Here is a 12,012-nt window from a genome sequence, read left to right as displayed (position 1 = left end):
TGAAACCTAAGAAAACAAAACAACAAGCTGATAATCAGGGAAGGGGAATCATTTTATAGGAGAAAGGAGTATCTATAAAGTTTTCTCTCAATCAAGAGGGACCTCTTTATTTAGAAAAATCACTTAACCACTCATAGTGTACACCCTCCATGAATATCCCCTGTTTCGCAAAGTGAAGTCACCCCAAGAAAAACTCTATATTTTAAGAACCTTCATGTCTAATTTGGCATAATGTAATGGCCCAAGTTATCCTTTAATTATAATAATTTTCCAAATAATAAGTTTTATCACAATTGTTTTCAGAAAGGTTTCAACTTGTAACAAAATTCACTTTTGACAGTAGGATCTGACCCCATTCCTTTCGATGTTGTTTCTGTGGATGGTTCGGAAAAGATACACTGCTACACTTCTTGGAAACCTTTTCCCCGCGTATGACGGAGATGCAATCTTTATAATCATAAAGTTTGTAACACTTTGTACATACCACATATTTCACAAAATCGGTTTCAGCTCCTCCAATGTTTAAGAGCTTTTGGAATTTATAAAGGCTTGATGGAAAGTTACCGACAACGTAGGTGATACCTGGGACACATGATACAAGGGTAGTAATTAGAACAAACAAAAAGGTTATTAAGCTTTTCAAAGCACAGTCAGTGATGCCAAATGTATACTGCCAGATCGCCAAAAACCTGCAAGTGTACCTAGAGAATAAAGTCGTTTCATCTCTCTCTTCATTGACCTCGATACCAGTTACTTCGTTTTCAAAATCTCTGATCATATCCTCAAAAGCTTCCTGATCGTTCACCAATTCTTCTTCAGCTGCAGCCTCATTAAACTCTTCCATTTCGTTTTCAGATTCTGACGTCTCTTCTTCAATAGCTTCTTGTTCACTCTTCATTTCAAAGTCTACTGGGTTTTCATTATTAATCTTTCTGATACATTTCATTGAATGACACTCGAAATACTTAGATGTAAAACTTTGTTTGCAGAGTTGGCATTGAATTTCGTCGTCATCCATATCCTAATACAAATATAGCATAAAATACAACAGTCCACAGCGGAAATTTCTGGAAAGCCCTGGGGTAAATCATAATGAATGACGCGTATACACTCTCTAAAGTAACCTGCAATCAGATTGTGGTTGTTTTCTGCCCACCACGAAGCTCTAGAGGGGATGAGTGAAAACATAACAATCTGACGCCAGATCTGACGTATGATCGTTTTTTAATCGAGTGCCCCACCCCGGGTCTCTGCCATAGAATAAGCCAAATATAGTTTATTCTTATAAAAAACTTGCAGTTATTGGAACCTATTCATGAGGGGAGCAAACTATATGTGTTACTTACGGGGCCTGGAAAACCCAAGTTATGAAAACCCAAGCTTGAAGTCACAACACAAGTCACAAGTTATAACTTGGAATTTCCAGGGCTCGTCACTTACCAGGATTTTCCAAGGACGTAAAAATCACTTCCAAGAAACGAAAGAACAAACCACAAAACAAATTTTATTTTCCTTTGGTTTTCTATTTTTTCTATAAGAAAGAGACATTATCAAAATTTGAAAAACGCCAAGGCTCGTTACATACACAAGTGTGATTAATAAAAGAGATAATCACTTATCCAAAATATTTTCTCTTGTTTCTAAAGAAATTCGCTTTGCTTTAACTTCAATCATCAAGTATAAAAACACTTATTCAATCCTCACTTTGATTCAGTCTCTCTCTTGTACAATATTTTTTTTCTTATAAAAAAGGCGGGAATATTATTTGTTTATCTTCTTGTGAGAAAGGACTTTTTACTACACGGGGGTTATTTCAATCTTTTTCGAATAAATGGCTTCGTTGATTAAAAAAAACTATCAACAAAAATGTTTTGAATATAATAAAAATATTTCCTAGTTTTTTTCCTTGTTTGGAAATGCAAAACTTTTTCAAGTAAACACTAATTATAAATTCTTATAAATTTTTATTTATTTTTTAACCCCCCCTGACTACTTTTGAGGTAAAAATAATTGAACCGACTTCCATAACGGAATTTGATTGGTGTGCGCTAAAAAAAGTCGTCCCTGATTGGATGACTTTTTTTTATTGTATTTGTTTGGCGGGAATTTAAGGAAAATCACACAACTCTTCAAAATTTTGTCGAGGAAGGACGTGCTGTGATTTTTATTTTTATTAAACTCATAACTTTTGCAAACGTTTGGAAACAACATGACTGGGCAAATGTCTTTTGAGAAGTTCAATGCCTCTTCAATGAGATCCATTTTAAAAAATGTGGTACACCCCAGCAGTCCATACGATACGAAGACAATGAAAACATTTCACCATCCTGCATCCATTTTATCATCGCCATCTGCCCCAACCACCAAATCCAAAACGAAGAAACCAATGAGAAAGAAAGTTGATAAAGCTCGGTCTTTTGTCGATTCTTCTGATGAATATCTATCTGAAGATCACGATTCATCAGCACCTTTGTTTTCGCCAAAAACATCAACTCCATCGCAAAATGTGAACAAAGAGCTGAAGGACGCCAAAACAGGTATGTCAGAATGCTTTTATTTTTCCTTATTCTACTATGAAATACTATCTTAATCTGCATTCTGTGTTCTGACAATTTTTTTTATTAACAGTGGACTGAAGCACTTAAATTTTCGAAGATTAGAAACAATGTGCTAAAACTTTTGAAAACTAACTTGATTTTGACAGTAGTCGTAGTGATAAATGTATTCCATTATTAATGCATTAACATAGTAATGAACAACTTCTTAGGGGTCTGATCCTTGATTTAAAGGGGTTTGGAGAGCATTATTTAAAATTCTTATCTGGGTTGTTGAAGGGTCCTGGAATGCTCCCCCACAAGGGGTTTGGGGTCACTGGGTGCTAGAATTTGTCAACAGCCAATAATTATCACCTTGATCCATGCATTCTGAAGCAAAATTTATTTTGATATTTGTGTTTTCAGAAATAGACAATTTTAAGCAGTTGTGTTCGAAAATGCAAGAACAATTAGAAGACCTGCAAGCAAATTAAATTTCCGACGTTCGAAGATAGTTGGAAATTGTTTTCCTTCCGTTTCTATGCGAACATGTTTTCTACGCATGTGTAAGCATGGAGCCTGGGACTATTCAAAAGGGCTGACAAGCCGTGTGTAGATCACTCGGTCTTTCGACTCTGGTTAGCAGCACACATGGGCTAACTTTGAAACAAACATGGCTACCATCGAAGAGATTGAAAAATTGTTAGAAGATAAATTAAAGGAGAAAGAAACAACATTGATGGAAAGGGTCAACGAAAAGCTAAAACGTTCTTGTGAACATGAACTAGACGACATTATTAAAAAGAGAAAGATTGGTGAACAACAAAACTTTAAAAGAATCGCAAACAAAGATCAATACGAAGCAAACGTGAAAGTCATTAACTGTTTGAACGACGTTGAAAAAGCTTTAATGAATGGTAATGGTGGTGAGATTATGAGCAATTTGCAAAAAGGTAAGAAGTTTCTTGAAGAGAGGCAAAGACATATTTTGATTGCTGATAGAGAAAAACACGGTTGGAACGTTATAAGACATTATAGATCCGACGCACTTGCTGTCGATGAAGATGATGAAAAAAGGTTGGCAAGGTCTAGAAGGCAGGCCGATGTAGAAAGAAAAGGCAAGGAACAATCAAAAAAGAAATTTTCTACTCAAAATATACCTATGAAAAGAGATAACTCTAGAGACTACAGAGACAGGCTTTTCAATACTTATAGTACGAAAAATTTTTCTAATTTTAATAGGGCATGCTTTATATGTGGGAAGCAAGACCACCTACAGTACACTTGCCCAGACAGACACGGAAAGTGAGAACACTAACTTTGAGGTTTGTTCGTCCGAGCTTAGCGACAAAATTTGTGTAGTTGGGAGATTGAAAAAACATTCTGATTTTTGGAGAAATACATTAAAAGCTCCATCTTTTGTACAAAACATTATCGATTTCGGTTACGTAATACCTTTTAACGAATTCCCAAAAGAGTTTTTCGAAAAGAACAATGCAAGCAGTTTAAAACACAAAGACTTTGTAGACGAGGCAATTTTGAAACTTTTGAAAAACAAATGTATTACAGAACTCAAAAAACGTGCCAAAATTTTGCAATCCTCTTACTGTGGCAGAAAATAAAGGAAAACTGAGGCTAGTAATCGACTTGAGGAACATAAACGATCACGTCGTAAAACACAAATTTCAATACGAAGACTTGCACACACTTTCAGAAACTATGAACAAAAACGATTTCTTTACTACCTTCGACCTAAAAACAGGTTATTATCACATCGACATTCACCCTGAACAACAAAAATTTCTAGGCTTTCAATGGACATTTAAGACAATTCAACAAGATATTTTCAATTCGTAGTACTCCCAATGGGATTGTCAACAGCATGCTATGTTTTTACAAAGGTTCTTAGACCATTCGTGAGCAAGTGGCGAGGTCAAGGTATCAAAGCTATAATCTATCTAGACGATGGCATACTGAGCGGGAAATCACAAGAGGAAACCAGCGAGGCTTCAGATATCGCCAGAAGAGATATAGAGAACAGTGGCTTAGTTTTGAACTTAGAAAAATCCGATTTTAACCCGAGGCAAGAAGGTCAATGGTTAGGCACCGTGATCAACACAAAAGTAATGAAATTTTTTGTACCTAAAAACAAAGTTAACAGTTTACTACAAATGATAAATACGGCTCTTTCGCAAGCTTTGGTCTGCGCCAAACAACTATCATATATCGCAGGACACCTTTCTTCAATGCACGCCGCAATAGGACCAAGCACGCGAATGTTTACTAGAGGGATCTACCGCGACATCGAGAGCAGAATTTCATGGTATAATTTTTTCGAGCCTTCTACAGACACAAAAAGCGAACTTAAATTTTGGTCAAAAAAATCTTAAAAACCACGATGGTTATTCTATGAAACACAGCCCAGCTCATACAAAGGTGATTTTTTCAGACGCAAGCGACTCAGGCTTTGGAGGTTTTGTATGCGAAAGATTGAACAGAAAGGTTTGCGCAGGGAGTTTTTCGTCTTTAGAGTCATCATCAAGCTCAACTTACAGAGAACTCTTAGCAATAAAATATGTGCTTCAAAGTTTTTCACGATTCTTGACAGGAGAAACAATACAGATTAACACAGACAATCAAAACGCTTCAAGAATTTTAACTATAGGAAGTACAAAAACAGATTTGCATCAACTATCTCTTGATATTTTTCATTTAACAACGAAAAACGACATCATTTTAAGTCCTAAGTGGATTCCTCGAGAAGAAAATGAACTTGCCGATTATCTGACTCACGTTAACGATTCAGACAATTGGTCAGTCAATCATTCGTGTTTTCAATTTATCTCTTGTCATTTCGGACCTTTCACAATAGACCGCTTTGCAGATAATAACAATTCGAAACTTAAAAGATTCAATTCCAAATTTTATTGCCCAGGGACAGAAAACGTAAACGCATTCACAGAAGATTGGAGCAAAGATAATAATTGGCTATGTCCCCCTATTTCTCTTGTGGGTTCTACAATAAAACATCTCAAATTATGCAAGGCTAGTGGAACTCTTTTGGTGCCTGTCTGGAGATCCGCTTATTTTTGGCCAATATTATTCCCTAATGGAATTCAAATGGCTTCATTTATTAAAGACTTTAAGATTGTAAAACCATTTTTTATTTCAAACAAAAGTAACATTTTTCATGGTTATACCAGATTCGATTGTATTGCGTTAAAAGTTTCATTTTCGTAGCAAATTATCTTTTTAATAGCTATCGTTTCGTGTTAAGAATCAATTGCATACTATAATTAACCAAACGGTGATTAACTTTTTTCTTTCATCTACCCTTTTATCTTTTACCTTTTACGTTCACTTGTTACGACTTGTTACGATTTTTTACATTGGTATACTGAAATAAAATAAGAGAAATTTAAAACACTTACAAACGTTAAAAAAAATTATTACTGAGAGCATGAAAAGGCAAGAAGGCCTAAGTTTCGTAGTATGGAAAGCTGAGAGCATGTAAAGGCAAGAAGGCCTAAGTTCCGTAGTATGGAAAGCTGAGAGCATGAAAAGGCAAGAAGGCCTAAGTTCCGTAGTATGGAAAGCTGAGAGCATGAAAAGGCAAGAAGGCCTAAGTTCCGTAGTACGGAAAGCTGAGAGCATAAAGAGGCAAGAAGGCCTAAGTTCCGTAGTATGGAAAGCTGAGAGCATGAAGAGGCAAATACGACCTAGGTACCGTAGTATGGTAACATCGAACATTAAATCAAATCGAACTTAATACGAGTTTCTAACTAGAATTAAAAGATACGAGCATCTTTAGATTGTGTAACAGTTTTTCATGTCCTTAGAGATTTTCGTTTTAGACACAAAATCCTGGTGGAATCAGTCATTTGAGAACACAGAACTTAACAACCTCAAATACTCGCTAACGACGGTGCTCTAAGCTTCACACGCAAAATCAACAAACGATAAATACTCCAAAGCCTGGCAAAAATGGACAGAATGGACATCAACAAAACCAGAAATTCAAGCAATACCAGCAAAACCACTCGACGTCGCTCTTTATCTTAACCACCTGAGAATCACCAGATCAACGAAAGGATCAGTCATTTCCGCATTCTACGGTATCCGATGGGCTCATATTATGGCAGGATTAAATTCTCCAACCGAAGACCCATTCCTACAGTCAGTCCTTGAAGGATGTTCAAGACTCACAGCAACCCCAAAGGAAAAAATGGAACCATTAGAACCAGAAGTAATCAGAAAGCTAGTCGACAAATACAGAGAAGACCACACAATTCCAAATCTTCGATTCTTAGTACTTGCGACGATAGGTTTCACCGGATTCATGAGAGTAGAGGAAATTCTGGAATTGAAACTCGGACACGTGCGCATCAAACCCGACAGGTTAGAAATTATTGTAGAAAAGTCAAAGAATGACCGACATCATGAAGGTAACAAAATTCCAATTGCTAGATTGAACTCGAAGTACTGCCCAGTTAATATCTTCGAAGAATTTTAGCAAATAGCTGAACTTGATATTTCAAAGGACAAACAATGTTATTTAATCCCAAGAATTTTCAAATGCAAAAAAGGCCACAGAGTTTCCAAGACTTTAGGGTTCGGTTATTCTAGAGCAAGAGAGATTTTCTTGAAATTTGTCACTCCTTTTAAAGAAGAAGGTGTTCGGTACGGTTTGCACGGTTTGAGATCAGGCGGAGCCTCGGCCGCAGCCAACAACGGAGTAAGCGACAGATTGATATCAAAACACGGACGTTGGAAATCCGAAAAAGCCAGAGACGGTTATATCAAAGATAGTATGGCCACTAGAATGAGTATTTCTAAATCTTTAGGCTTGTGATTATTACTTATTTTCTTTATCTACCACCTACCATTCTTTTTTCCACTCGGAACCACAAGACAATGCCTTTCAACGAAACAAATGTGTCAGTTTATTGGGAGGGGTTTGATTGTGAGTAAGATTAGGTAGGAAATTAAATTTCCGACGTTCGAAGATAGTTGGAAATTGTTTTCCTTCCGTTTCAATGCGAACATGTTTTCTACGCATGCGTAAGCATGGAGCCTGGGACTATTCAAAAGGGCTGACAAGCCGTGTGTAGATCACTCGGTCTTTCGACTCTGGTTAGCTTACTTAGCAAATATTTGCGACCATTTCAATTATATCCAATTTTTTCTTTCTTCATGTTTACATCAATACGCGACAAAGGACAAAAAGCAACAAAAGAATGTCATCAATACCATCGAACAAGCGTCAAGACCACAAAAGAAGAAATTTTATATATATATTTTTTTGTCAGTTATAAAACTTATATTTATAATTGGATGGAACTTCGGTTTGGCGCAACAGTTTTCTCTTGCACGTTCTCTACGTTTGGCTCCTCAGAGAACACCTTGTTTCGCAATTTAGGGCAAGAGTTTTTCACCTGATGCATCAGGACTATCACAAAAGATCAGTCCTCATCCATAGGGGTTAAAATTTTTTAATTGTATAAATATTTTTTAAGTCAATTATAAGAAAATTCTCTATTAGGGAAGGAACAACTTATTATCCAACATCGTGTAACATTTCGGAATATCGACAACGCGATTATCAGCCCAAAACTTTTCCCGGCGAGATATGCCAAAACACAGATGCTTTGCCGACTACGTGCCAAGAAAAGAGACACACAAGAAACGATTGCACGGCCATCGACCAACTACTTACGCGACCAACCCATAATATAAATGATAACTCAAACTAGTTATTATTAATTTTTATATTATATAATTATATATACTAGAAACATGTAACCACTGCTAACCGGAACCACAATGCCTTTCAACGAAACAAATGTGTCAGTTTATTGGGAGGGGTTTGATTGTGAGTAAGATTAGGTAGGAAAGTCATCAAAAGGAGGAAGAAAGAGGAAATTAGAGGCTTCTATTAAAGTTAAGGTTAGAAAGGATCTAGACTATTCAAATATTTATAATCAAAAATTAGCATTACAGAGAATCAAGATATTCAGGCTTCAAGAAAATTATTAAATTATTATTCTTTTTAATGAGTAAAACATAGTTACTAGTACAATTGATTGACAATTATGTTGTTATTTTCTTGAGGAAATATCTAATGTTCTTGCTGTTATAATCATAGAAAATATTTAAGAAAGATTTATAAAAGATAACAATTTTCTTTCATCTAGAGACGTGTTCGTAAAAGTGTTAGTGACTCAATGGATGTTGATGGGTATTGCTGGGACTTATCCAATGGTAAAGGGTGAGTAAAAGTCTTATACTCATTTTTATAAGAGAGATTTGATGGACACTATGATGAGAACATTTAAGGCTTTGCAGGCTCTTAGAACACTCAATGTCTTAGGAAAGACAAAAATACTCACAAAATTGTGTTAATGAGGACACATCATTGAGAACATTTTCGGTCTTATAACCTGAAAAAGGCCTGAAAAATGTTTGGGATGTTATTTTTAATAATCTTTGACCAAGGTAAAGAAAAAACCTTGTTTTGCCTTCTTTATTTCATTTCAGTTCAAATATGTCATTTTAGAGACATAAACATAGGTCTAAGTTAGTTTTGACAAACAAAATATTTTTGTCATAATATGACCTAGGTTTTCTGTCATACCTTACATCTGATTGTTTCAAATTAATGCCTACAGTACTTAAAGATTTCAAGCCAATTCTGTTGTTGTGGGCTAATTTTAATAATTGTTGTTGTTTCCCTACAATCACTTGAAACATGGGGCTATGCTGGAGTGAAAATATTTAAATATTTACAATATATTTAATTTATTTTCAGCCCTTTTTCTGGTGACAACAAGAAGCTATCTGGGCATGCTATCGAAAAGGTTCTTGGTCTTTACCCTGAAATGGACAAAGAAGAGATTGAAAGTAAGTTCAGATCCTAAATCCTTACATATTTTTACTTTTGTGTAGCAGGTGTTTATATTCTGTGTTCATTTGCCCTTTTTATACTGATTTCGATGAGCTTTAGAACTTTTGCAAGCTCTCGCATTACTTGACCTCGGGTAATATTTCTCAGTACAGCCCTCACTACTATTATATTAGGAGGACCTTTATCCATGATAGATAATTTTAACAAATATTATATAAAAGGTAAAACAAACACTTAAACATTGGAGTCATATCAATTAAAAAAAAATTGTTTATATTTTAGATGCTATTCGTATTAACTTTCGTTCACGAAAAGACAACAAGCGCAAGCTATAAAACAATCCTAATTACCGCGCAGATTCATCCAAAAACAGCAGAAAAGACACTGTAAGTAATATAATCTTTATTTGCATCCTTTGAATCCAAATACTATAAGGAAACATCTTTTGCAAGAACTGACTTACTGAAAAACTAAATTCTTCAAAGAAAATTTACCATAGAACATTTTTTGGTAGCAACGATACTTTGTGCATTTTACCAACGTCATTTGGAAAAAGTTTAATTTATCAAATGCTGCCTGTACTAGCCAAAAATTTAGGCTTGGCATCTTCTCCTTTGGTAATCGTGGTTTCACCACTGGTTGCATTGATCAAGGACCAAATTTATGAGGCTAACAGCTCACCACTTGGTTTGAAAGCTTGTGCAATCCAAGAAGATATGAAGGGTTTCAACATGATTTTTGGCACCCCAGAGACATGGCTCCAAAACAAACAGGCTCAAAAGTTTTTGAAGTCATCTTTGGTCAAGAAAAACTTGGTTTGTTTGGTGGTTGATGAGGTTCACAAGGTTACTTGGTACGATTTTAAAGCATTTCTATCTCATTTGTTTTATAGCATAGGTCGATATAGTTCACAATATTTCTTCAGAGCAAACAAGAAAAATCTTTCTCCAGCACATACTGTACTCTTCTGAGTCTAGTCATTAAACCATGATATATGAGTCTAACATCTGTTCTTGTAGCTGGTTTTTACAAATATCTTGACACAATAAGTATGTATTTTTAATACCTTGAATTTCTTTTTCAGGGGTGAAGCATCCAAAACATTTGGAAAGATAGAAGCTGCCTTTAGAGAATCCTTTGTCCGGATATCAGAATTACGCTCTATATGTAGGTTTGATTTACCAGTTTTGGCTATCAGTGCCACGGTTAATGCTGACTTAACTGCTGTGAGCATTGTTGCCGCTTGCAGTGACAGACCCAATATTAAACTGAATATTGTGAACATTAAAGACAAAGTCAACTACGCCACTTTACGATGGCTCGTCAAGCTTGGAAGTAATTTTAAAGTACTTATTTATTGCAGGTCAATGGAATTATTTGGTTGTCTATACACTGTTCTAATGTCATTTTTTCGTGAACATTTTGAGAACCCTGAAAGTATTGTGGCAATGTTTCATGCAGAAACCCCTTCTTCATGTAATGACGAGGTATTGAAATCTTTGCGGGTTGAGAATTCAACAAAAAGGATCATAATTTCTACGAGTGCCCTTGAATGTGGTGTAAATGTTAAGAATGTTCGTTATGTTTTATATTATGGACCCTCATACGACGTTGTCGATTATTGTCAACAAATTTGGAGGGCTGGTAGAAATACTAATCAACAATGTCATGCCATACTTTATACATATGCAAACGCTAAAAGAAATGTATCTATGAATCTGAAATCTTACATGCAAAGTACTACATGCTTGAGATCAGCACTTTACTCACAATTTAACGAGAATAATAACGCAATTCAATCACTGGAACTAACACATAATTGCTGCACAATATGTTCTATTACATGCGTCTGTGGTGATTGTCCGATACAAATATTTGAGGTATTTTATTTTTGAGTATAAATTTTGTTGAAATTAATATTCTTGCAAAAGAATTGATCCGGGCACTCTCCATTAACAGTACTTCTGTCTTTGAAAGTGTTACTAGAAGAAGTCTTCAAAAAATTAACTGTTAATTACAGGTTTCTTTATGCGATAGTAACTGATAGGCCATAATGTAAAATATAATCTTTGGTAAAATTTTGTAGTGTAAAATTTTGTGGTATCAGGAGGGGGGTCAGTTGTAAAATCTCAGACATAATGAGGTTGACTATACCGTGGTGTTGTGACAAAAAATGGAAACAAATTTTTACTACCCAGGGTAGTAAAATAATAAAATAGGTGGTATCTACGTGTAAATTTTTGAAAAACTTTTACTACTACTGCTACTACTTCTACCCTGGCATAATCTGCTCAAATTTATGCATTAATGATACTTCCTTAGTGCTTAGTCCTTAGTCTTTCAATGAGTTTTTGGGAAAAGTTTTGTGTGTTTTTTTTTTAATCTTTTACTCATGGCACCAAAATTCAATCCCATTGAAGTACATCTTTTGTAATGATTTTATTTTCTTAACAGGAAAGAGAAGCTCGAAAAATCATGCATGGTTCCAACGTTAGACATTGCTCAGATGAACAAAGACAAATAATTAAAGATATGGTTGTAGGATACCAAGAGAGTATGTCCACTGGATTGTGA

General features: G+C 35.3%; 1 protein-coding gene and 1 long non-coding RNA gene across 2 annotated transcripts; both read left to right on the top strand.

Moving 5' to 3' along the window:
• Positions 1-8,740: 8,740 nt before the first annotated feature.
• LOC136800066 (uncharacterized) lies at positions 8,741-9,819 on the top strand. The gene is made up of 3 exons (XR_010845670.1): positions 8,741-8,802; positions 9,343-9,434; positions 9,721-9,819. It is a non-coding gene; the product is annotated as an uncharacterized lncRNA (long non-coding RNA).
• Positions 9,820-10,007: 188 nt separating this feature from the next.
• On the top strand, positions 10,008-12,012 carry LOC136800110 (uncharacterized). The gene is made up of 3 exons (XM_067056721.1): positions 10,008-10,291; positions 10,523-10,784; positions 11,893-12,012. The coding sequence occupies exons 1-3, from the start codon at positions 10,008-10,010 to the stop codon at positions 12,010-12,012; spliced, it is 666 nt and encodes a 221-aa protein (XP_066912822.1).

This window comes from Clytia hemisphaerica, unplaced genomic scaffold, assembly GCF_902728285.1.
Source record: "Clytia hemisphaerica strain Z4C2 unplaced genomic scaffold, Clytia hemisphaerica genome assembly, whole genome shotgun sequence".
Taxonomy (NCBI): domain Eukaryota; kingdom Metazoa; phylum Cnidaria; class Hydrozoa; order Leptothecata; family Clytiidae; genus Clytia; species Clytia hemisphaerica.
The sequence above is the reverse complement of the archived record's forward strand: the minus strand, read 5'-3'. Positions and strand labels throughout refer to the sequence as shown.

Coding starts and splice junctions, on each gene's coding strand:
- LOC136800110 (XM_067056721.1), top strand. CDS start 10,008: ATGCTGCCTGTACTAGCCAAAAATTTAGGCTTGGCATCTTCTCCTTTG. Junction 10,292..10,522: donor GAGGTTCACAAGGTTACTTG/GTACGATTTTAA, acceptor TTTCTTTTTCAG/GGGTGAAGCATCCAAAACAT. Junction 10,785..11,892: donor AGCTTGGAAGTAATTTTAAA/GTACTTATTTAT, acceptor TTTTCTTAACAG/GAAAGAGAAGCTCGAAAAAT.